The sequence below is a fragment of the Podarcis vaucheri genome, assembly GCF_965113315.1.
Source record: "Podarcis vaucheri genome assembly, chromosome: W".
NCBI lineage: Eukaryota > Metazoa > Chordata > Lepidosauria > Squamata > Lacertidae > Podarcis > Podarcis vaucheri.
In genome coordinates, this window is record NC_138757.1 from 8,596,973 (window position 1) to 8,621,974 (window position 25,002).

General features: G+C 48.4%; 1 protein-coding gene, 1 long non-coding RNA gene and 1 pseudogene across 4 annotated transcripts in view; 2 read left to right on the top strand and 1 right to left on the bottom strand.

Moving 5' to 3' along the window:
• The window catches only part of LOC309523341, a 708,831-nt gene that overhangs the window by 659,006 nt on the left and 24,823 nt on the right, over positions 1-25,002 (top strand). The window lies entirely within an intron of this gene.
• LOC309523301 (cullin-4B) overlaps positions 1-25,002 on the bottom strand; it is a 236,591-nt gene that overhangs the window by 33,435 nt on the left and 178,154 nt on the right. For both annotated transcript variants that reach the window (XM_082207090.1, XM_082207089.1), the window contains exons 12-15: positions 9,243-9,353; positions 4,403-4,488; positions 3,752-3,859; positions 1,397-1,510 (exon numbers count right to left, since the gene is read on the bottom strand). In XM_082207090.1, the coding sequence (XP_082063216.1) occupies positions 1,397-1,510; positions 3,752-3,859; positions 4,403-4,488; positions 9,243-9,353 (419 nt within the window). The remainder of the gene's footprint in view (positions 1-1,396; positions 1,511-3,751; positions 3,860-4,402; positions 4,489-9,242; positions 9,354-25,002) is intronic.
• On the top strand, positions 14,597-24,377 carry LOC309523253 (zinc finger BED domain-containing protein 5 pseudogene; annotated as a pseudogene). Its single transcript, XR_014224652.1, has 3 exons — positions 14,597-14,729; positions 15,672-17,414; positions 24,374-24,377. The product of XR_014224652.1 is annotated as a zinc finger BED domain-containing protein 5 pseudogene (transcript).

Sequence of the window (25,002 nt, forward strand, 5' to 3'; positions counted from 1 at the left end):
GAGGGGTGGCTAACACCCCAGAGGACAGGATCACACTTCAAAACGACCTTGACAGATTAGAGAACTGGGCAAAAATAAACAAGATGAATTTTAACAGGGAGAAATGTAAAGTATTGCACTTGGGCAAAAAAAATGAGAGGCACAAATACAAGATGGGTGACACCTGGCTTGAGAGCAGTACATGTGAAAAGGATCTAGGAGTCTTGGTTGACCACAAACTTGACATGAGCCAACAGTGTGACGTGGCAGCTAAAAAAGCCAATGCAATTCTGGGCTGCATCAATAGGAGTATAGCATCTAGATCAAGGGAAGTAATAGTGCCACTGTATTCTGCTCTGGTCAGACCACACCTGGAGTACTGTGTCCAGTTCTGGGCACCACAATTCAAGAAGGACACTGACAAACTGGAACGTGTCCAGAGGAGGGCAACCAAAATGGTCAAAGGCCTGGAAACGATGCCTTATGAGGAACGGCTAAGGGAGCTGGGCATGTTTAGCCTGGAGAAGAGGAGGTTAAGGGGTGATATGATAGCCATGTTCAAATATATAAAAGGATGTCACATAGAGGAGGGAGAAAGGTTGTTTTCTGCTGCTCCGGAGAAGCGGACACGGAGCAATGGATCCAAACTACAAGAAAGAAGATTCCACCTAAACATTAGGAAGAACTTCCTGACAGTAAGAGCTGTTCGACAGTGGAATTTGCTGCCAAGGAGTGTGGTGGAGTCTCCTACGTTGGAGGTCTTTAAGCAGAGGCTTGACAACCATATGTCAGGAGTGCTCTGATGGTGTTTCCTGCTTGGCAGGGGGTTGGACTCGATGGCCCTTGTGGTCTCTTCCAACTCTATGATTCTATGATTCTATGATTCTATGATTCTAGGACAGTTTCCCTGATTCTCTAGCCAATCTGTTTGCAAAGTGATAAACAGATCTTTCTGGTGTTTCCCTATTTCCAAGACCAATTCAAAGTGCTGTTTTTAAAGCCTTATACAACTTGGATGTAAATACAAGTCCATGGTCACCCAGCAAAAAGGAATATTTTTTGCAAATATATTTATGTAAGCCAATACAAATGGGCCCCTATTTACACCTGAAATTGGATAATTTTGATGGAACATGGAAAGTATTGTTCTTGGGGTGGATGGTTCATGAAAGGATGGAAGTTTCATGAAAGGATGGATGTTTCATGCAAATGATAGCACAGGATGTTGGTGGCAGAACTGATGAAGAAACAAAATCAAATGAAATGAAATAAAGTAAGAACAATTCACAAAAGCTGAACAAAACCTAGAGACCAATATTTTAAAATGGGAATGGCCACTTAAAAATCCCTGCTACATTCCACATCTACTAAATGGCTTCAACAAGTGATTAACAGTATACCAGAAAGCAAACAGTACCTCTTTAAATTCTGCTTTGAGTACGCAGTGTCCTAATGCTGATTGCCACTGTAGTTTTCTGCCACTGTGCTTTCCTAGATAAAATGTCTTGTATATCTCCTGCAGTTTTATCATCTAAAGAGAAGAGAGATATGAGCTTCAAGTACAGGGTTGCCATATTTCAAAAAAGGTTTGCTGAATTTTGTTCGGCAAAATTTCCCCATGTGCCATTTTTACACCTGAAAACCAGGACATGTCAGGAAGTTTCCTGACGTATGGCAAGTAAAAATAATCAACTAGTACAGTCTTATCTATGCTGAGCCATTAAAGGCTTTATAGGTCAAAATCAGCACTTTGAATTGGGTCCGGAAGCTATTTGGAAGCCAGTGCAGTCAGGCCAGGATTGGTGTGAGATGATCAAACCGTCTTGTCACAGTGAGCAACCTGACTTTATTTTAAAAAGTCACCTTTATCCCAAATTGTTTTTTAACCATTTTTTTAAAAAGTACAATAAGTTTTAATCTTTTTGTATAGTGTTGCAACTACAAAGGGAGAGGCCCACAAATTACTTACTTAAACTATTTAACTTAAGTAATTCTCCCCAAATATCAAACCCAAAGGCTGATGCCAGAGGTTTCTTGGCAATTTGCCCAAATTTTCCAATTATTAGATAAAGAAGTTTTAATTTTAATCAGTAGTATATATCAGTGGTTTTCAACCAGCGTGCCATGGCACCCTGGGGTGCCTTAAATGATGGTCAAGGGTTTGTGTAACGGGCAACACTGGCCTCTCTACCTCTTTCTTCCCCTGTCTCCTCTGATGACCTCTCGTGTCTTTGCCTCCGAAATGCTTGCACAGTTGTTTGTTGCAGTAGCCCTGGCTACAAGCAACTGGTGCCTCTGGGGCTGACCAGGGGATGTTGGTTTCCAGAAGCTGAGGCAACCTTGGAATAAACAAGCAAGTGGGTGAGGGAGCCCAGCCAGCCAGTCCACCAGGCCCTGCTGTTGGGAATGGACAGACAAGTGTGAGGCCGGGCAGGTAGGCAGGCACCGTGCTAGCCTTTCTTGTACTTGCTGTGTGCAAGGCCTACCAGGGAGCGGAGTGCCCAGTGCTGAAGGGGAGCCTTTCCACCATGCAGGCCCAGTAGCATCCACTGCTGTCACCGAAGGTAAGGTGCTGTCCTCAAGTTCATCTTTGGCCAGTCTCTGTTGGGCTACTAAGGCTGGGAGCATCCTCTTCCCAAGCCCCTGTGGCAGTGTGAGGAAGCACCTCTCTTTGGGGGGAGGGGGTGGGTCAAAGACCAGGGGCAGAAGCAGTGGTTGCCCAGACGACTCCCAAGGAGAAGGGAGAGGAGAGGAGGCTGAGTGAACACTCCACAAGGGAGGGTGTTGGGAAAAGAGTGAGAGGTTGTTTGCTCTGCAGGCAAGGGGCGACATAACTGGGCTCTTGAGCCCCACAGGGGTGCCGCAGGAAGTATGCAGTGTTAGGGAATCATTCTGGCAGAAACAAGTAGACAGTTTCTAAAATGTTCTATGTTTCCTTTATATATGGGAGTGGCACTCTGAGCTTAATTAGCATCAGCTGGAAGTGCCAATATGAAGAAAACCACACTGCTTCGTTTTTGCAGATGCCTGATGGCAGATGTCTGACAGAAGAGTAAAGGTAAAGGTAAAGGGACCCCTGACTGTTAGGTCCCATCGCGGATGACTCTGGGGTTGCAGCGCTTATCTTGCTTTATTGGCCGAGGGAGCCGGCGTACAGCTTCCGGGTCATGTGGCCAGCATGACTAAGCCGCTTCTGGCGAACCGGAGCAGCGCACAGAAACACCGTTTACCTTCCCGCCGGAGCGGTGCCTATTTATCTACTTGCACTTTGACGTGCTTTCGAACTGCTAGGTTGGCAGGAGCAGGGACCGAGCAACAGGAGCTCACCCCATCGTGGGGATTCGAACCACCGACCTTCTGATCGGCAAGCCCTAGGCTCAGTGCTTTAGACCACAGCACCTGCCTGTAAAATCTGCTGAAGGACTATTCCTGTAATTTACGGCGTGTGGGAGATAAGAGAGCATTTGTTTGAAAGTGTGCTGTTAATTGCAGTTTATTTTTAACAGTCGAAAATATATTTGCTACCGTAATGTTTCCACAGAGTTTGTGAGTCATCTTTAAAACAACTTCTGTTATTGTCCACTGCTTCTGGGAAGATTAAGTTTGCTCTGCTAAACAGTTTAAAGAGGTTTTACCTAAAAGTGTGTGGATGGTAACCTCTAATGGTTAAGGGAGCCATGGACTCAAAAAGGTTGAAAACCTCTGGTCATCAGTATCAAACAAGAGTAATAAAAAGTTATTCCATTTTGGATGTGTTGTCCAGCTATCTTACCTCTGATGGCAGGTGGACCTCCATAGGCACGTAGGTTGGCCAATAGCCCATAGTCAAGATATTCACTGTGAGTTCAATGTTACCAGGTACATTCTGATTTTGCATATACTACAGCAGAATCAAAGTGACAGAATAACCATATGAAACTACAAACAAGTTAAAGGCACTGTTAACTGCACACCTCACATTAAATCAGTATTTGGATTCTGTCCTCCCTCCAAGGAGCTTAGGGTAGCATAAATCAAATCCCCACATTTAATCCTTACAACCACCCATAGATTAGCTGAGAGATGGAAACTGGGCCAAGGTCACCCTGTGAGTTTCTGAGTTTGGGGAAATTCAAACCCAGGTTTCTCCAGCCAGATTTCCTTATCTAGTGCTCCACCATTCCACCCAATAACAAAGAGCTATAAGAGCATTACCAATTTGGCAGACAGAAAGCTAAGCACATTGATGGAACTAACATGAGGGGTAGCTAGCCCTGTTGTGAGGAAGAAGGAAAATGGAATATTTGCAATGTCTTTTTCAGATGTAACTGCACATGCTTAATTTATTTTGCCAAAATACCCCAAACTTAATCCAATTAAAGGATAACCCAGAAGCCAAAATACACCCAGAAAGAAATATTGATGCCAGGTTTTGTACCCATACCTGCTTAAACTGTATCACGATGTCTTTAGAAAGCTCCATGTCTTTAAACATTCCTTCAAGTTTGCTTGTGAAAGCAGCTCCACATTCTATAAAATGATAGTTGTATTGAAATTGCAGTTAGATATTTTGTCATTGTCAACAAAAGATTTAAAGTGCATCAATAACCAGATAGCAGAGAGGTATTTCCTGTTTCAGATAAAGGTAAAGATTACAACAGTATTGCAATTCTGCTCAGGAGTGGCTGGCTTGGTGGGCAGCTGTTGCAAATTGGTTCTGTTGGTGTACCCTTGCTGCCCTGTCCTGGTAAAGCAGCAGTGATGCTGCTGCTGGAAGGCAAACTCTGTGGTAGCCAGTGGCGTAGCAAGGTCAGATGGTACCCGGTGTGAAAAATTTCTTGTCATCCCTCCCCCCCATTGAAATTATTAAAAGAAGGAAAAATAAGATACAGTCGCAAGTGTTATTTTCTGGTTTATTTACATAACACTGTGAGCATAAGCACTTAAAAACTTTTTTCGCAATGGGAATTTCTTATGAATGAAATTGTTTACTTAATTTTGCAGATTTGGCTTAACGTATGATGATCACAATGAATCAAGGAACTAAAAAATGTAACAAAAATAAATTCAGCACGGCACTTATAAGCTTCAGTAATGATGCACAACTAACTCAACAGAATGATGTGGGGTGCATGGCAGTGGATAGGATTGGTTGCGGGTTGGGTGATGATGAGTTACTGGTTGTTTACGTCTTGCTCAAGTATAAACTGTAGAGACAGACTGCGGCGAATCGATGGAAAGAAACACCCACTCCCCTTCCTCATCCATATGCTCTCCACTATACAACATCAAGTTCAGCCGCGTTTCGTTGCATTTGTTGACTAAACTAAAAAGTTTCAATACGTATTATGTTGACTGGTTGAGGTTAATTAATTGTCAGACGAAGCTATTAAACTCGTTTTAAATAATGTACAAATGGTTTTTCCATTTTTTTTCCTTCTCTTCTTTCCTTATGCTTCCACTGTCCCCTTATTTTTACTCCACACACCCCAATTGCACCTGAGGCTACTACCGCCCATCCTGAATCGTTCCAGTGCCCCACAGGGGAGGTATTGACCACTTTGGGAAACACTGCTTTAGATGAAGTAAATACAGATATATTTCTAAGCCACTTCATGCATCCAGTGAAGTAAGTTGTAGCCTATGAAAGCTCATGTGACAATAAGTTTGCTAACTGCCACACAAATTTATTGTCTTTATGTCAGTACAACCTAGGAAATCTAAAAGGGCCATTACAGAACCATGGTATTCTGAAAGGCGAAGTTTGAGGAGGTAAAACTCAAAACAGTGGATAGTTTACCAGCCTAAGCCTGGGATTCAAACAGGAGCATACCATGGGTTGCTGGCACCCAGGGCAGGTAAAGTGTCCTGGTGGACTGGGCAGCTGGGGTGGAGGCCACATTGGCATTGGCGGCTGCCCTGCTACTTCCCTCCTTCCTTCCCACCTTGTCCCACCCCACCCCAGAGGCACCTTGTGGCCATTGAATGGAGCTGCTGCCTGGACAATGAGGCAGCTGAAGCCCCTCGCAAAAGAGGGGGAAGTAAGCAGGGAGGCGTTAGTTACAGGGGTCCCTCACACCTATATTAAGTCTCTAATTGGGAATGTCTACACAGGTAGGACTTGAATGCACTCATTCAGTGCATTCAGTCTCTGTAAGAGTGTAAGCTAACTAGGAGGGGATGTTTTATCCCGTGTTGATGGCCTTTCAGCTGATTCCCTGGTTGCCCGCTGGAATGCAGAGTTAACCAGGGCTTTTGACTGTCTGGCTCCGAAGCGCCCTCTCCAATTGCATGGAGCCCAGAGAGCCCTGTTATTTCCCCCGGAGCTGAGGGCAATGAAACAATCATTGAGATGGCTAGAGCACCGGTGGCGGAAAACTCATTCTGAATCGGACCGGACACAGGTTAGAGCTCAATGTTGAGCCTACCAAGTGGCAATGGCGACGACGAAGAAGACTTTCTTCATCGCCTCTATTGAATCTGCAGAAAACAGCAGCAGGGGACTCTTTTAGGTGGTTCACAGTCTAATGGAACCACCTTCGTCATTGGGCCAGGTAGGGAACCCAGGATCTCCTGCAATGCTTTTGCAAAGTTTTTTGCAGATAAAGTCGCTCAGATTCGGAAGGAGGTAGGGCCGAGGTGGGAGAGTGCTGGAATCCTGTCTAGTCATATTATATGGGATCAATTCCAATCTGTTACCTCCGAGGATGTGGACAGGCTGCTTGGACGACTGAAACCAACCACCTGTCTTCTTGATCCTTGCCCATCCTGGCTCATAAAAGCAAGCTGGGAAGGGCTGGGCGATGGGCTCTGCGGGGTGGTGAATGCTTCCCTCTGCGAGACCCACTCAAAGAGGTGGTCATTAAACCGCTTCTTAAAAAAGCATCTTTAGGGCCGGCCAATATGGCCAACGATCGCTCAGTCTCAAATCTTCCATTCTTGGGCAAGGTGACTAAGTGGGTGGTTGCTGAACAACTCCAAGCATGCCTGGAGGATTCAGACCATTTGGATCCCTTCCAATCGGGATTCAGGCCTCACCATGGGATGGACTTCATTACTGACTTACCAGCCTCAAGGAAACAGACAGTAATATGGGTGGTGGTAGACTTGTTTACTAAAATGGCGCACTTCATGCTGTGCCAGAAGCTGCTATCGGCCCAAGAAACAGCGCAGATGTTTGCAAAACATGTGTTTAAGCTGCACGGGTTGCCGTTGAGAGTGATTTTGGAAAAGGGGGCACAATTTACCTCGCAGTTTTGGAGGAAGTTAATGCAGCTTTTGGACGTAGAGGTGTGCTTGACGAAACGTCTTGCGAGTTCTTGCGAGTTTGTTTCCTTTTTCTTAAAGCCCCTAAGCTGTTAATAGCCGCTAGGCCGTTAATAGCCGCTAAGCCGCTAATAGCCGTGCTTCGCAAGACGAAAAAACCGCAAGACGAAGAGACTCACGGAACGGATTAATTTCGTCTTGCGAGGCACCACTGTATGGATATTGTTTGGTTTACTTATGTATACAGTATATGTTAAATTATGGATTGGAATATGCAAATAATTAACAAAGGAAAATTTAATAAAAAGCATTTTAAGAAAACACCAAAAAAACCCAAACTGCAACCCTTCCATACTGTTGAGGTTCCTTTAATTGCTGTTAAGTAAACTCTGGTGCATGTGCTTCCCTTATCTTGCACCTGCAGGTGTTACGATTAGTGTTTGAAAGTCACTGTGACCTGACAACAGGCCAAGGGTGTGGTCATTCTTGAGTATATTGAGAGGGGGCTGTACATTGCCTGTTTCCTTTGGTGCAAGGAAGCTCTGCCAGATTGATACTGAACTCTGTGCTGTATGTATGCTGTGAGTTGTACTTCTTTGCATTTGAAGCCTGTACTTTATGTATATAGTGTATATAGTAAAAAGGTAAAGGGGACCCCTGACCATTAGGTCCAGTCATGGCCGACTCTGGGGTTGCGGCGCTCATCTTGCTTTATTGGCCGAGGGAGCCGGTGTACAGCTTCCGGGTCATGTGGCCAGCATGACTAAGCCGCTTCTGGCGAACCGGAGCAGCACACGAAACGCCGTTTACCTTCCCGCCGGAGCGGTACCTATTTATCTACTTGCACTTGGACGTGCTTTCGAACTGCTAGGTTGGCAGGAGCAGGGACCGAGTAACAGGAGCTCACCCCGCTGCGGGGATTCGAACCGCCAACCTTCTGATCGGCAAGTCCTAGGCTCTGTGGTTTAACCCACAGCACCACCCGCCTCCCTTAGTGTATATAGGAAACTGCCTTAATGCTTTGGATCCGTCAGTAAAGGACTGAACTGACTGAAAAGCCTCAAAGCCTTGAAATAAAAAGCCAGGAAGCTCCCTCCCCACCTCAACACTGTGATCTTTTAACTCTTTATTTTACATTAGAAATGGAGATAAGTATGTGGAGGGTGGGTGAGGATTTCTAGATAATGGAGAAACTACTGAGGAAATTGCGAGCCCGTTTTGTGGGAGAGCTGGCTATTCCTTTTCCTTGATAATAAATGGGTGATGGTGGCAGTGGCAGGTGAGAGGAAGAAGAGAAGGACCTGGAGTTTTGTAGATTGGAAGGAACCAAGAGCCCTTCAACGATTCTCTCTCCCTACACACAAACTGCATTGCCAAAGCAGCCAGCAGACTGAGACGGGGTCAGGAAAGACTATGGGAACGGACAAAGTGTGGGCTGCACAGATTGCAGAAGCTCCTTTTCCCTGCTTCCTCTATGCTGCTGCCAACCCAGGCTGCCTGCCTCCCCTCTGCTCCAACAGCTCCTTTGCAAGCACGGGGAAGCTGTGGCAGCCTCTGCAGCAGCAGCCACTCTTCCTCCTCTTCCCTCCGTGCCTCTTCTTCATCATCCATTTGCTACCCACACACCACCATGCAGTGGCCTTCCTCTGGCCCAGGCAGCCCCTCCATCCTCCTCCATTGTCCCCCTCTCATTTCCTTCAAGAACCCAGCCCTGCACTGGGTGGGCTCACCAGCAGCCAAACAAGAAGCAACTGCCCTTGCAGCGCAACACAAGGCTGGCGTGAGGATGCAGCAGGTGTCCCTCCAAAAATGTGCCTCTAAAAAAGTGCACCTGGGGCCACAGCAACGGTAGCTCCACCCATGCTGCAAATAACTTTTAATGTAAATAGCATAAAGTATGCACATAATAATATGTAAATAATATTCAAGTGTCTTATCCTTTACAAACACAGGTTGGGGAGCTGCTATGACAGTGAACATAAAAAAAAATTTACAGAGGACTAAACCAAGCAACTTACCATGTTTGAGCTTGGAAAGCATAGATTTTTCAGCATCTACTGATGCACTTTTGCCTACCAATAACCGCTTTGCTAGATCTTTTTTGTAAAATGCCTCAAAAACATCCTTTCCTGTAGAAGACAAGTTTATTTAAAGCTCAGTTTGAATTCTACATTACAACTGTCTCTCTTTAAATTACGGATCAGCAACTTGTGATTCCTGGATTCCATTTTAGCTCCCTAAGGCAGAGGTTTGCAACCTTTTTGAGTCCACGGCTCCCTTGAACAACTGCATTCTTTCTGCAACTCCCCTGTGAGGAAATGTGCTCTGAGTCTCAGAAGCCCAGTTATGTCACCTCTTGCCTGCAGAGCCAGCAGCCCCTCATCTCTTTTCGAACACGCTCCCTTATGGAGTGTTCCCTCAGCCTCCTCTCCTCTCCCTCTCCTTGGGAGTCCTACAGCAGCCATCGCAGCCACCAAAGAGCTGTCTTCTCATGCCACCCCACAAGGGCCTGGGAAGAGGATGCCCCCAGCTTTAGCAGCCTGACGGTGACTGGCAAAAGGTGAATGTGAGGCCACCATTTTATTCAACTAGGGAAGCAGTGGGTGCCACCAGGCCTGCATGGTGGAAAGGCTCCCCTTTGGAACAGGGCACTCAGCTCCCAGGCAGGCATTGCACACAGCAAGCACAAGAAAGGCCAGCATAGCGCCTGCCTGGCTGGCCTCCCACTTGTCCGTCTGTTCCCAACAGCAAGGGCTGGTGGACTGACTGGCTGTGGTCTGAGTTCACCTCAGCTCCTAGCAACCAGCACTCCCTGGCCAGCCCCAGAGGCACCATTCGCCTGGAGAGCTTGTAGCCTGTTGGTTTCTATTTCCCTCACTAAGCAGCAACTGCAGTCACAATACATTGTTTTGCATGCATTCCACAGTCCAAGTTACTGTTGGATTCCCACGGGAATGGGAGACTGGATGTGACGTTCACTGGTTTCCTGTTTTTCAGTGTTCTCTCGGTTTCTTTGTTAGAGAGACGGTTGCTTCTCTGCTCTCACAGAGGCAAGATGCATGTTTGTATTCTCTCAGCATAGAGTATAAATAAAGTTAAGAATGTGGCACATACTGCTTATCCTTCTGCTGTGTGGACTACTCTGCTTGGGCTCAAGATAAGACGAGCCTGTATCAGCTTCAGATGGGCCGAAGCTGGTGAAAATCTCACATTTTTGGTTATGGGCCCAGAAAAACGGAATCGGACTGAAGAATGGCTGCTGGCAGAGGAACAGAGGAACAGAGGATCGGAATGCCGGCAGAGGCAGAGAGACGGATCGGGTCTTATCTGCTCTGCGTGTCAAGAAGATTGATGACAGGTATGTGCTCATTGCTCCGGGCAGCCTGCCAGCTCCTAATTAATGGCTTTATGGCTGGACTTTGAACTTTTAAAGCCGTTTGCCACGGCACAGGCTCCAAGGCTTGGGAGGCTTGAAAACCGAAAGTACTTTTACAAGTGCTTTTGGTAGCACCTGTACACAGACGCAGCTTGATTAATGACGCAGAAGGCTAATGCCAGAGTCATGGCGGCTCTTCGGGATGCTTTCGGGATTCCAAAGCTCAATAAGAAGAATTATGCGGAGTGGGTACTGTACGCAGAGGCTCTTCTGTGTAAAGAATGTCTGTTTAATGTTATTACAGACACCCCCCAGCTCCAATAACAGATGAATGGGCAGCTAAGGATTCCAAAGCAAGGGGAACTCTTACATTGCTAGTATCCCCAGAAGAGTTATGCCTATTGCGTGATAAGACCTCAGCCAGAGAGATTTGGGACACTTTAAGAGATGCTCATTTGAGAACAGAGGCTGGTGCTTCTTTGTTCTACTATGCCAAGCTGCATGATATGGCACTTGCTGAAGGTGCAGATGTGTGTACGCATCTGATGGAGATGCAGAATCTGAGACATGAGCTGCAACAGAGAGGACTCACCTTTCCAGAGGCTGTGTATTCCTTCATGATACTACACTCTTTGGGTTCAAGTTGGGAGCCCGTTGCCACTCAGATTGCTGTTCAGCCAACTGCTCAGATCACAGTAGCACATATTACTGCCGTGATTCTGAATGAAGCAGACAGGCGAGGTGCTAGCTGCATAGGTAAGGGGGAGTCTTCACAGACGTCATCCCAGAATGCAGTGGAACCACCTGATGGTGCCAAAGCTTTGAAGGCAGTGAAATGCTACTCGTGTGGACGTCTAGGCCATATGAAGAGGGAATGCAGATTTCCCAGGGCCAAGACAGAGCAACGCAGCGAAGGCTCATCGCGTGGAAAAGGCAAAGGCAAAGGCAAAGGTCCAGTGTCCAGGACAACGCAGCACAAGGCAATGGTCTCACGCTTCACTCCAAAGGTTGCAAAGGTCCAGAAGACATCGAGATCTTTCTCCATGGTGGATTCGGCCGCAACGCACCACTTATGCAATGACAAGCGACTGTTCGTGTCTTTTACACTGCAGGAAGGTGCGATTCACCAGGCGGATGACCACACAATCCCCAGTCAAGGCTACGGAACTGTTGTTCTTCACAGTTTGGACTTATCGATACAAGATGTTCTCTATGTTCCAGATGCTTCACACAATCTACTCAGTGTTGCACAGCTGAATGAACGGAAAATTGACGTTTCATTCAAGAACAAGACGTGCACCATCACAAAGAAAAACGATTATGTATTGCATGCTGAATATGTTGATCGTTTGTTTGTTTTGTATTTTGATGATGATGTGAAGGATGAAACTTGTTCCATTGCAGGTTCTAACAAAAGTTTGCATGCAGGATGTATTCATGATTTTCACAGGAAATTTGGTCATTTGCATTTTGAGGCAGTATCTAAAATGCCTGCCTTGGTTGAAGGTATGACTATTAAACCTTGCAGGTACCACATGAAGTGTAAGGCATGCGCAGCAAACAAGGTGAAAATGGCTGCGAAAGGTAAGGTGTCTAGTAGGCAAGCTACAGAACCATACCAGGTAGTGCATGCTGATTTGGTTGGTCCACTGTCACCCTCTTTGGGTGGAAACAGGTACTTCATGGTTCTCATTGATGCATTTTCCAGGTATATTTATGTGTACAATCTCAAGCAGAAATCAGAGGCATTTCCAAGGTTCAAGGAATTCTGTGCTTGGTTGGAAAATGTGCATGATAAGACGATAAAGACTCTTTTCACTGATCGCGGGGGGGGGGGGGAATTCACATCTCAGCAGTTTGAAGCTTTTCTGACTGAGAAAGGAATTCAGCATTTGTCTAGTCCTCGTTCGCCATGGCAGAACAGACTTTGTGAGAGGGCAAATCAGACATTGCTTCAAGGGTTAAAAACCTTGCTGCATGATGCCAATCTTCCAGAGTTATTGGGCCGAATCTCTCTCGTGTTTTGTTTGCAGTTATAATCGCAGGTTATCTTCAGCGATTGGTTGTACCCCCTATGAGAAGATGTTTGGCAAGAAGCCTTACATCAAACACATGAGAATTTTTGGTTCTGACATGTGGGTTCACACACCACAAAGCTCCAAGTTAGGCAAGTGTGGATTGCATGGTATCTTTCTAGGTTATCAGAAAGGTTCTTACAGAATAATGATGACTGACTCTAAGACAATTAGGCTCACAAGAAGTGTTGAGTACAATGCCAAGTGGGGGGAGAATGTGGGAATTTTCCAATGTTATCCTGATGACAGTGATGAGACTGAGGATAGGCCACAGCAACAGCAGCAGCAACAGCCACAGCTGCCGCAACCACCCACACCCACTGATGAAGGTCCTGATCCTGAGTCAGAGACTGAATCAGATGATTCAGAGGATTTCAAGAGTGTGAAAGCCTCTATGCGACCCTCTGAAGGCTCTGATCAAGAATTGGAGGAACCATTGTTCACTATAGGTCACTTTTCTCCTAAGAAGGAAGAGGAGAGTGTTGAAGACTTAAGGCTAATTCGCAGGTCTCAGAGAGCCACAAAAGGCAGACCTCCAAAGAGATTTGCTGATGAATTTGCTAAGACAGCAGTAGCAGCTGTTAAAAGCTCCAAGAAGGTATTTGAACCTTCAAGTTTCCAAGAAATCCAGGATTTGGATTCAAAGGATGCTGAGCCATGGTTAACTGCCATGAAGGCTGAGCTTGATTCCTTAGAGAGGAACAAAACATGGGAGCTAGTTCCAGTAGTTCCAGGAATGAAACTACTTGGAAGCAAATGGGTCTTCAAAGCAAAGACTGACCAGAATGGCAAGATAGTCAGACACAAAGCCAGATTGGTAGCCAGAGGTTTTTCACAGGTACCGGGTGAAGACTATCACGAGACCTACTCACCCACCGTGAAGTATGAGAGCATTAGGCTTATGCTCAAGCTTGCTGCAGAAGAGAATCTTCACGTTAGTCACCACGATGTGAATACAGCGTTTTTGTACGGATCTCTAGGTGAATCTCTTTATATGCTTCCACCTGATGGCGTACAGGTAAAACAGGGATTTGTTTGTTCTCTGAAGAAGTCCCTATATGGTCTCAAGCAAAGTGCACGGTGCTGGCACTCTAAACCAGTGTTTCCCAACCGGTGTTCCGCGGCACACTAGTGTGCCGTGGAACGTTGCCTTGTGTTCCGTGGGAGGGAGGCGGGCGAGTCGGGCGGTGAGAGGCGGGGCGGCGGCGGCGAGCACACGCGGGGCGGCGAGCGAGCGAGCTCCCACATCCCATCGCCGCTCGCTACTGGGCCTGCGCATGCGCGAAGTTTTCGCGCATAGCCACTTCCGGGCCTGCCCCAGGAGGTGGGGTTGCGGGCATCACGCCCTTCCCCACGTGAGCGGGGAATCCCATCCGCCCCCACGTGAGCGGGGAATCCCATCTCAGCCCCCGCGAGAGCAGGGGAATCCCATCCGGCCACGCCTCCTGGCCAGCCAATCGGCTGGCTGGAGGGGGCGTGGCTTGCCCTATTTAGGGCCGGAGCGGAGGGGGCTCGCCCTCTCTTCTCCGGCTAGCCCCATCGCCGCTCGCTACATCCCATCGCCGCTCGCTACTGGGCCTGCGCATGCGCAAAGCTTTCGCGCATCCCATCGCCGCTCGCTACATCCCATCGCCGCTCGCTACTGGGCCTGCGCATGCTCGGCGAGCACACGCGGGGCGGCGAGCGAGCGAGCTCCCACATCCCATCGCCGCTCGCTACTGGGCCTGCGCGTGCGCGAAGTTTTCGCGCCTTCGGGATTCCCTTCAGCAGGCATCAAGCAGCCTACCTCCCTGCTTTTTCCAATTAAGGCAACCTCCACTCTCCTGCCCCTCCGTGTTTCTCACCCCAAAGCCTTGTGGGCAGCAGGAAGTGGGGCCGTCATGCCTCTACCCCACGCCGGGTGGCTGCTGACACGTCCCTTGGGCAGGAGAGGCATCCGGCTGGATGAAGGCAGCGACGCTGGGGGAACGAAACAGCACGGCAGGTCTGAGTTGGCGCCTGGAAGGACACAGACTGCTTCATGTCGCTGCATTCCACAGCTCCGAGGCTGGCAGGTGAGTGCGTGCACTCCTCTCTCTCATTTTATTTAATGTGCATTTTAGAAGCATGTGGAAATATCCTGCGTCATCAACCACTTTGGGGAAAGTGTGCGTGTGTGTGTTTGGGGCTAGATTTCATGCATGCCTTTTTTTTTTTAAGTTCTCCCCCAAAAGGCCATTTTCTGCGTGCTGAATAAATTCTGCAACTCAAACGGCACGAGGTGCCAATGCATCGGGGCTGTGGAATTTATTCTGCTTGCAGAATTCTGCAACTCAACCGCATTTTGATGTTTAAATGTTGTATTTTAATCTTGTTTTTAAGTTATATTTCAATCAACTTGTTTTATTATTGGTTTTTTTATTTCAATCAACTTGTTTTTTATTATTGTTTTTATTTCAATCGACTTATTTTTTATTATTTATTATATTTCAACCGACTTGTTTTTTATTATTTGTTGTTAGCCGCCCTGAGCCCGGTCTTGGCTGGGGAGGGCGGGGTATAAATAAAATTTATTTGGGAAAGATGGTTTAGGTATGTCCAAGCAGGCTTGATAGCAAAAACTGTTTCTCACAAACATAACAGCGTATACAGCCATTAAGTGACAGTAGCCTTATTACAGTGTTTTTCAACCGCTGTTAGTGTTTTTCAACCTTTTTAGGTTTTCTGTAAACTGGGGAAGACATCCATGTTGGAAGTTCAATTCCTTGCTTAGCCATGAAGCTCAATGGAAATTGCCTTGCTCTTGCCCTCTCTAATCCAGTGTTTTTCAACCGCTGTTCCGCGGCACACTAGGCCCTCGGGGACCTTGTGGCTTCCGCTTTTGCGTGTGCTGCCGTCACTCTTCCGGCCATTCCCATGTATAATTCGTGCCCGTAATACAGGCAGTAAAAACTGTTCTGTATAACGACTACCCCGCCTCTCCCCCCCCATCTAAACCCATTTTTTTTCCTTTGCAGAAATGAGCCGCTGCATTGAGCTCACACAGTATGCATGTTTTTGCCTGGCTGTGATTGGTCCGGACTCCAGCCTGGACCTACCACAGTAGGACATCATCTTCCGACTTCCTTCCCGCACGAGCACAGAGACCAGGACTCAGCGGGAGTCGGCACTGCAGAGAGGCCGGATACTGCAGTGATGGAAAAGTTTTTGAAAAGAAAAGAACTGGACTCTGAACAAAATTTGGAGCCAGATGAGAGGCCAAGTATGAGTGGGCATGAAAAGAAAGCAAAGATGGTTAGCTCAAGCAAATTCTCTGTCACAAGGCAATATAGCGAAAGCTATATTTCATTTGGATTTACTTTCACCGGAGATGCAAACCAACCAACTCCACTGTGCGTGGTGTGTGGTGAAAAGCTAGCTAACAGTGCTATGGTCCCAAGCAAACTTAAACGCCATCTCCAAACGAAACACCCTTCGCTTCAAAACAAGAATGTGGACTATTTTGTTCGCCTGCGTGAAAACACGGAGAAACAGGCAACTTTCATGAGACAAACCTCAAAGGTAAATGAAAGAGCTCTTAAAGCTAGCTATCACGTTGCTGAACTTATAGCCAAGACAAAAAAGTCGCACACTGTGGCAGAGACATTAATACTTCCCGCCTGCAAAGCTATTGTAGAGGAGATGCTCGGACCTGAAGCAGCTAAGGAAATAGCCAAAGTCCCTCTCTCAAACAACACAATTTCCAGACATATTGATGACATGTCTGCAGACATTGAAAGTGTGGTTTTGGAAAAGATCCATAGCAGTGAGAAATTTGCATTACAACTGGATGAGTCTACTGATATCAGTGGACATGCTCAACTCTTGGCCAATGTGCGTTTTGTTGATGGTGATGCAATTAGAGAAAACTTCTTTTTCTGCAAGGCATTGCCAGAAAAAGCAACAGGAGAAGAACTTTTTCGGGTCACATCAGAATACCTTGAACAAGGAGGACTTAAGTGGGAAAACTGCACAAGTGTCTGCACCGATGGAGCTGCAGCCATGGTCGGGCACACCAAAGGCTTTGTAAGCAGAGTGAAGGAAAGAAATCCAAATGTTATTGTTACGCATTGTTTTTTGCACCGTGAGGCCCTCGTAGCCAAGACTTTACCAGCAGACCTAGTTCATGTGTTGGATGATGTTGTGCGCATGGTAAACTTTGTAAAGTCACGACCCGTGAAAAGTCGCATATTTGCAGCTTTGTGTGAGGAGATGGGAGCGAAGCATAAAACCTTGCTGTTTCATACGGAGGTCCGGTGGTTGTCGCGTGGCAAGGTCTTGGTTCGTGTGTATGAGCTGCGGGAGGAACTTAAAGTGTTTCTGACAAATGAGAGGACAGATTACGCAAAACTGCTTGCAAGTGATGAGTGGTGTGCAAGGCTGGCATACCTGGCAGATATATTTCATCATCTGAATGAACTGAACACACGAATGCAAGGCCAAAATGAAAACCTGCTTACAAGTACAGATAAAATAAATGGATTCCGTGCAAAGCTGCAACTCTGGCATCAACACGTGGAAAGTGGCAATCTTGAAATGTTCACACTCACCAAGCAATGGCAAGGTGTTCACACTGCTGCACTGTGTGAGATAATAGCTAAACATTTAAAAACTCTCGAGGGGAAGTTGTCATTTTATTTCTCTTCAGTCTCCACTGAATGCCTTGACTGGGTTAGGGACCCTTATTATAATATTATATTATTTCATTATCTGCTGCAAATGTTAAAGATGTTTATATATATTTTAAGGTGTTTAAAGGTGCTTTTATTGTTTACTTTGTTGTACCACCGTGAATGGTGGTTTTTATCTTTTTTTTTTGTTTGTTCTGTCTTGTTTTGTTTTTTGGGTTGAACATTCAGTGGGGTGGGGATTGGTTTTGTTTGGGCATAATTGTTTTTGGTTGTTTTGTTTATTATTTTGTAAATGGAGGTTAGTATGAGGCCTGGGATTGCTACCGTGGAGGGGCGAGGGAGGTATGGCGGTGGGGGCAGATGTTATAGGCGAAGGGGATCGAGATACGGATATGCTCGTACCCCTTCCAATCTGCGCCCCATCCCGAGAGACGAGGGTAGGGTGAGCAAGGATTACTCACCTCCTTCACTGGTGTTGTGCAATGCCAGGTCTATAGGCAACAAAACCGCTACCCTGCGTGATTTCTTTATCTCGCAGGGAGTCGACCTGGCTTGTGTGACGGAGACCTGGGTGCGCGAAGGGGTAACTGTTACCTTACGAGAGATGGCGCCCCCGGGTTTCTCCGTCCTCCACCAGTCACGGACTGTGGGCCGGGGGGGAGGGGTGGCAGTATTAATCCGGGAAGATTGTTCTTTCAGGGCTCTACCATCGCCATCGATCCCCGGCATTGAATGTGTTGGCCTAGTGTGCGGCTCCGAGGAGAGCTTGGCTGTCTGGCTGGTGTACCGGCCACCTAGCGCACCAGCAGCCACCCTGTCAGGCCTGCTGGAGGCGGTGGCCGGCTGGGCCTTGGAGTTCCCTAACCTATTGGTATTGGGAGACTTCAACTTCCATGCTGATGCCACTCCCTCCTCACAGGCTCTGGACCTGGTGTCTTCCATGGCGACACTAGGGCTCTCCCAGTTTGTTTCGGGCCCCACACATCAAGCAGGCCACACGCTGGATTTGATCTTTGGCGCCGGTATAGATGTGATCATGTGTCCTTCAATGAAGGTGCCATGGTCTGATCACTACGCTCTGAAAGCCAGGATTGACTTTCCACCCCCACCCTGCTTAGGTGGCGAGCCGATTTGGGCTCGCCCGCAGAGGCTGATGGACCCGGATAGATTCCGTCAAGCCTTGCGGGACCTTACTCCCCCTGGCGACTCATTGACTGAGCTTGTTGAGGGCTGGAATACCCAGCTCCTGGCAGCCATCGATGAGATCGCACCTAAGCGCCCTCTGCGACCCCGCAGAAACCGGGCTCCCTGGTTTACCGAGGAGCTTCGGAAAATGAAGCGGGACCTCAGACGGCTAGAGCGAGTATGGCGGGGTGCCCGTGACGGAGCCTCAAGAACATCTTATAGGGTTTTTATGAAAACCTATGAGATGGCAGTGAAGGCCGCTAAGAAATCTTACTTCTCGGCCTCCATTGCATCCGCTAGCTCTCGCCCGGCACAATTATTTAATATAATTCGGTCTTTAACGTCCCTTGAAGGACAGCCAAATTTAAACAACAATTTGACACACAGCTGTGAGGCATTTGCGAGCTTTTTTGCGGAGAAGGTCCTGTTGCTCCGCCATGACCTCCCTGCCAATTTGGATACAATAAAGGAACTGGAGGCCCCTCGACTGTCCTCGGGTCCAGTATTGGACCACTTTGACCGGATATCTCCAGCCGATGTGGACAGATTCCTCCAAGCTGGAAAGCCCACCACCTGTCCTCTTGACCCGTGCCCGTCCTGGCTGATTAGAGCGTGTCCAGACGAGGTGCGGGGCCCCCTGGGGGATATCATCAATTTGTCCCTTGGCACCGGGATATTCCCAGGGGAACTGAAGGAGGCGGTGGTGCGTCCGCTCTTAAAGAAAACATCATTAGATCCCTCAGATCTATCCAATTACCGCCCGGTCTCTAATCTTCCATTCCTGGGTAAGGTGATTGAGAGAGCGGTTGCTGAACAGCTTGGTAGGTTTCTGGATGAAACATCGGCTTTGGATCCATTCCAGTCCGGCTTCCGCGCTGGTCATGGGACCGAGACGGCTCTGGTCGCCCTAACAGATGATCTCCGCAGGCAGCTGGATCGAGGCGGGTCGGGGCTGCTGATTCTTCTAGATCTGTCAGCAGCCTTTGACATGGTCGATCACGAACTCCTGGACCACCGCCTTGCCGACGTGGGGATCCAGGGCACAGTCCTTCAATGGCTGCGCTCGTTTCTCTCTGGTCGGGGACAGAGGGTGGCGCTTGGGGGGGAATTGTCATCACGCCACTCCTTGGTGTGTGGAGTGCCTCAGGGTGCAATTCTCTCCCCGATGCTTTTTAACATCTTTATGCGCCCCCTCGCCCAGCTTGTCAGGAATTTTGGGCTGGGTTGCCATCAGTATGCCGATGACACCCAACTCTATCTGTTGATGGATGGCCATCCTGACTCGGCCCCAGATACACTGACCAGATGTCTGGAAGCTGTGGCTGGATGGTTACGTGGGAGCCGGTTGAAGTTAAATCCTTCGAAGACGGAGGTCCTCTGGCTGGGGCGGGACGATATGGGATTGAGGGGGCAACTCCCATCTCTTGCGGGGGTGCAATTAGTGCCAGCACCGGCCGTTAAGAGTTTGGGTGTAATCTTCGATACCTCCTTCTCTATGGAGGCGCAGATTACAGCTATAACAAAGGCGGCATTTTTTCATCTCCGCCAAGCTAAGCAGTTGGCCCCTTATCTCTCTCGTCCTGACCTAGCCACTGTGATCCATGCGACGGTCACCTCCAGACTGGATTATTGTAACTCGCTCTACGTGGGGCTGCCCTTGAGACTGACCCAGAAACTCCAGCGGGTGCAGAATGCCGCGGCGAGACTCCTTATGGGGTCTTCGCTGCGAGAGCACATTCATCCAGTATTATACCAGCTGCACTGGCTCCCGGTGGAGTACAGGATCAGGTTTAAGGTGCTGGTTTTAACCTTTAAAGCCCTATACGGCCTAGGACCCTCGTACCTACGGGACCGCCTCTCCTGGTATGTCCCACAGAGAAACCTACGGTCAGCAAATAATAACATCCTCAAGGTCCCAGGCCTCAGAGAGGTTAGGCTGGCCTCAACTAGAGCCAGGGCCTTCTCGGCTGCGGCTCCAACCTGGTGGAATGCTCTGTCACAAGAGACTAGGGCCCTGCGGGACCTGACATCTTTCCGCAGGGCCTGCAAGACAGAGTTGTTCCGCCAGGCCTTTGGTCAGGGCGCAGCCTGACCCCCTCCTCTGGCAACCTGCACAAAATCTTGCTTAATCGGTTGCCATCAATTTGATTTTAACTAATTTTATAATGAAATATTTTTAGAATGTATGATTATTTGATTGTTTATTTGATTGTTGTTAGCCGCCCTGAGCCCGGCTTCGGCTGGGGAGGGCGGGATATAAATAAAATTTATTATTATTATTATTATTATAGCTCAGCATCAGTTGGTGGAAAGGACATGACTTTACAGGAGCAGGAGGAACTAACTGAACTGAGACAAAATCGTGGTTTCAAGCTAAGATTTGCTGATCTACCTTTGGACAGTTTTTGGTTGGAAACTGCCAAGGAGTTCCCCCTTCTGGCAAACAAAGCTATTTTGACATTGCTCCCATTTTCCACTACATATCTCTGTGAGTTGAGCTTTTCAAGCATGATTGCTATAAAAACTAAATACAGAGAGAAACTGAGAGCTGTTGACGAAGAGCTACGTGTGTGTCTTTCTTCGATTCCAGCCAGAATATCAGCTTTGTGTTCAGCCAAACAGGCCCAGGTTGCGCACTGAATCAAGTATTTTATAATTTTTCATATTTCTGTTTACTTACTATTTCATAATAAAGTAATTATAAAATACTTTCTTTGTGTTTATTTGATTCCTATTAAAGAGAGTTACTTTATATATAGTTGTCAGGGAACTGACATCAGAGGAAAGGGAGGTGGTAGGGCTCCCAGAGGCTGGGAGGGAGTCAGCAGCTAAAGCAGGGACCAGCAGGGGGAGAGAGTGTACTCTGGAGGAGGATCTCATGAATGCTGAGAGAGACGCAGCAGCCAAGGCAGGAACTAGCAGGGAAGAGGGAGGGGTGAGAGACACGTCCAGCGAGAATAGCGGGGAGGTGTCAGAAGCAACCATAGGGAGACCCATGCTTCGCCGGAAGCTGCCACGTCGTGAGTCCAGGAGACGCGTTTCCGTTAAGGAGCTTCTTTGCTGGAAGCGCTTCCGCAGACAGCCACTGTCAGACTCTACGAGTGACTAGAGCAGACATGTTTGAGGAGCTCTGTCACACACAGAGGTTTGTGGAGCCGCACAAACTCTGAGGGAGCACGATTTTACGCACAAGCAGCTAATCATCCCATCATAGCAGTCTGACAGTCTCTGTACGCTGCCTGTGCAGGAGAAAGCATCATGAGCGACCCAGCCGGAACCGGAGGAGCAGGGGTTGGAGCTGGTCCAAGCTTGGAAGAAAGGTACCGAGCGTTGGAAGTCCAACTTGCGCTGCAGACGGCGAGGCTTGAGGAGAGAAGGGCTCAGGATGCAGACAAGAAGGGGAGAACCACTCAGTTCCCCAGAAAGGTACCAGGATTGGTGCAGAAGTTTGGGGGGGACCCCAAGGATTACCATGCCTTTAGGCCAGAGATGCAATATGCCCTTAATGTGCAGTTTGATGAGTTCCCTGATGAGGAATCGCGAGTTGCTTTCGTAATTGGGCATCTTGAGAAGGGGGCGCGGGACTGGGTTCGACCCCTGATGGCAACGCACAATGACATCCTAAAGGACACTATGAAGTTCTTTCGTGCAATGGATATCATGTTTTCCAGCGATATTGAGGAAGGGGTGGTGCGCAGACAGCTAATGGCTTGCAAGCAGGGAAGCCGATCTGTCCGTGAGTACTGGACTGAATTTACCATGCTGGTTCACAGATTGGGGTGGGATTTATCGGCGGCCCCCATTCAGATGCTATTTGAAGAAGGTCTTTCTTCGGCTGTGAAAGACGAACTGTCCCGGAGCCCCAGGGCGGTGTCTATGGATCAGCTGACCAAATCTGCGCTGACCATAGGAGCGCGCCAGGAGGCAAGAGCCTTGGAGAGGCGGGAAGGGAGAGGGGAACGTTGGAAGGAGTTCCGCATTCCAGACATTCCTGAGCCAGCTTTCCCGCCGGCAGAGCCGATGGAAATCGGAACAGCGTGCGCGCGCGCAGTTTCAAAGCCCAGTGAGGGGGCTAAGAAGGAGGGAAAGGGCGCCCGGAAATGCTATCTCTGCCAACAGCCAGGCCACTTTGCCAGAGTCTGCCCCCAGAGGAAGGAATGGCAAGGGATGGTGGGAGCTGTTGAGGGAGGAGAGCAGGGAGAAACGGAGCAGGTAAAAGCCAACGCCTGGTTGCCACAGTCGGGGCACTGCAGCCAGGCCAAAGAGCAGTGAAAGTGCCCGTGCCAGAAGCTCCTCAACCTGCTCTAGTGATTGAAGTGTCGCTAGAGCTGCAAAATGGACACCCCCTAAAAATAAAGGCGCTGTTGGACTCAGGCAGCTCCTGCAATTTTATGAGCAAGGAGTTTGCTGCTGAACACCAGATACAGACGATCCCTTTAAGCAACCCCCTGCAGGTGACCACGATCGATGGCAGGGAGCTGTTGGGAGGAGGGGTCAGCTTGCAGACCGTCCCAATGATAATGAGGGTGGCAAGGCACACAGAACTGATAGCGTTTAATGTGGCCACCTTGGGAGGCGCTCCCATTATTTTGGGAATGAGCTGGCTAGCCCTACATGATCCGCTGGTGGGCTGGCATCAAAGAGTGGTTTCCTTCGGTTCAGCACATTGCTTAGAACACTGCAAGGGGGGAAAGGGTTCAGCAGGGGCCCAAGCCACCCTAGCAGGGACTGAAGTAATGGAGAAGGTGAAGGTACCACCACAGTATGCAGATCTCAGTGACGTGTTCAGCGAGAAGGAAGCTGACCAACTACCCCCGCATAGGCCCTTTGATTGCCAGATCAATTTACTCCCTGGAGCACAGCTTCCTGTAGGCAAGTTGTATGCCATGTCAGACAGGGAAATGCAGGAGTTGCGAGAGTTCATTGACAAGAACCTGAAGAGGGGCTTCATCAGAGAGTCCAAAGCAGCGGGGGGTAGCCCAGTGTTTTTTGTGGATAAAAAGCACACGGACAAGCCGAGACTTGTATGTGATTTCAGGCGGTTAAATGCAGTGACAGAACCGGTGGCTTTCCCTATGCCCAGGATTGATGATATTTTGACCATGGTGCGGAAGGGAAAGATTTTTACAAAGCTGGACCTAAGGGGGGCGTACAACCTAATACGTATAAGGAAAGGGGATGAATGGAAAACCACCATGTTCACCCCTTTGGGGGCATTTGAATATCTCGTGATGCCTTTTGGATTACAAGCAGGCTCCGCGTGCTTTCAATCGTTTATGAACCACGTACTGGGGCCTTTGCTCTACAAGAATTGTGTGGCCTTCCTAGATGATGTGTTGGTGTATTCGGAGAATGAGGAGCAACATGTGAGAGACGTCAGAGAAGTGTTGAGCAGGCTGCAAGCCAACAGGCTGTGGGTGAAACTGGAGAAGTGTCAGTTTCATACCAAGGAGGTGGAATTCCTGGGGTACCGCTTGTCAGACAAGGGATTGGCCATGGATCCCGGCAAGGTTCAAGCAGTGCTGGAATGGAAGACACCCAAAACCAAGAAGGATGTGCAGAGGTTCCTAGGGTTTGGAAACTTTTATCGTAAGTTCATCCGAAACTTCGCCCACCTGACGGCGCCCATTACGGACTGTCTCAGCAGTAAAAAGAAGTTTGTTTGGACGGCGGAGGCGGAGCGAGCGTTTGAGGAACTGAAAAGGGCCTTCGCCTCTGAAGAACAACTTCTGCATGTGGATTTACAAAAAAAGCTGAGGGTCGAAACAGACGCATCTGACAGAGCCATAGGGGCAGTGCTTCTTCTTCTGCAGACGGGGAAGGAGGAGTCAGAGTGGCGACCGTGTGCATTCTTTTCGCGCAAGCTGAACAAATCCGAGAGGAGCTACACGGTGTACGACTGGGAACTTCTTGCTATTCATGAGGCTTTCCGGAGATGGAGGCACCTGCTAATTGGCGCACAACATAAGGTGCAAGTGTGCACGGACCATAAGAATCTAGAGTATTGGAGAACTGCGCGAGTGCTCAACCAACGGCAGTTGAGATGGGCCCAGGAGTTCTCCAAATTTAACTTTGAGATTTGTTACGTGCCAGGCCCAGAGAACGTTAGGGCGGACGCTCTCTCACGCAAACCTGAATATTTGGAGGGGGAGGGAGCACCCGAAGAGACCCATGTCATTCCAGAGGACCGCTGGGTGTGTGGGGCGGCATTGGTGGGGCAAAGGGAACTGGTAGAGGGAACGGTGCATGATGAATACGCCCAGGACAAACTCAGGGGTCTCAGGAGGGAGGGAGACAAACCCGGGGGTTTTGAGGAGAGAAACGGGGCGTTGTACTACAAGGGAGCGTTATATATACCTGAAGGGGAATTGAGGGAAAAGGTACTCAAGCAACTGCACGATAGCCCCACAGCAGGGCATTTTGGGCAACACAAAACCATGTGGCTGGTTACCAGGGAATTCTGGTGGCCCAAGGTCAGGGAAGATGTGCGGGA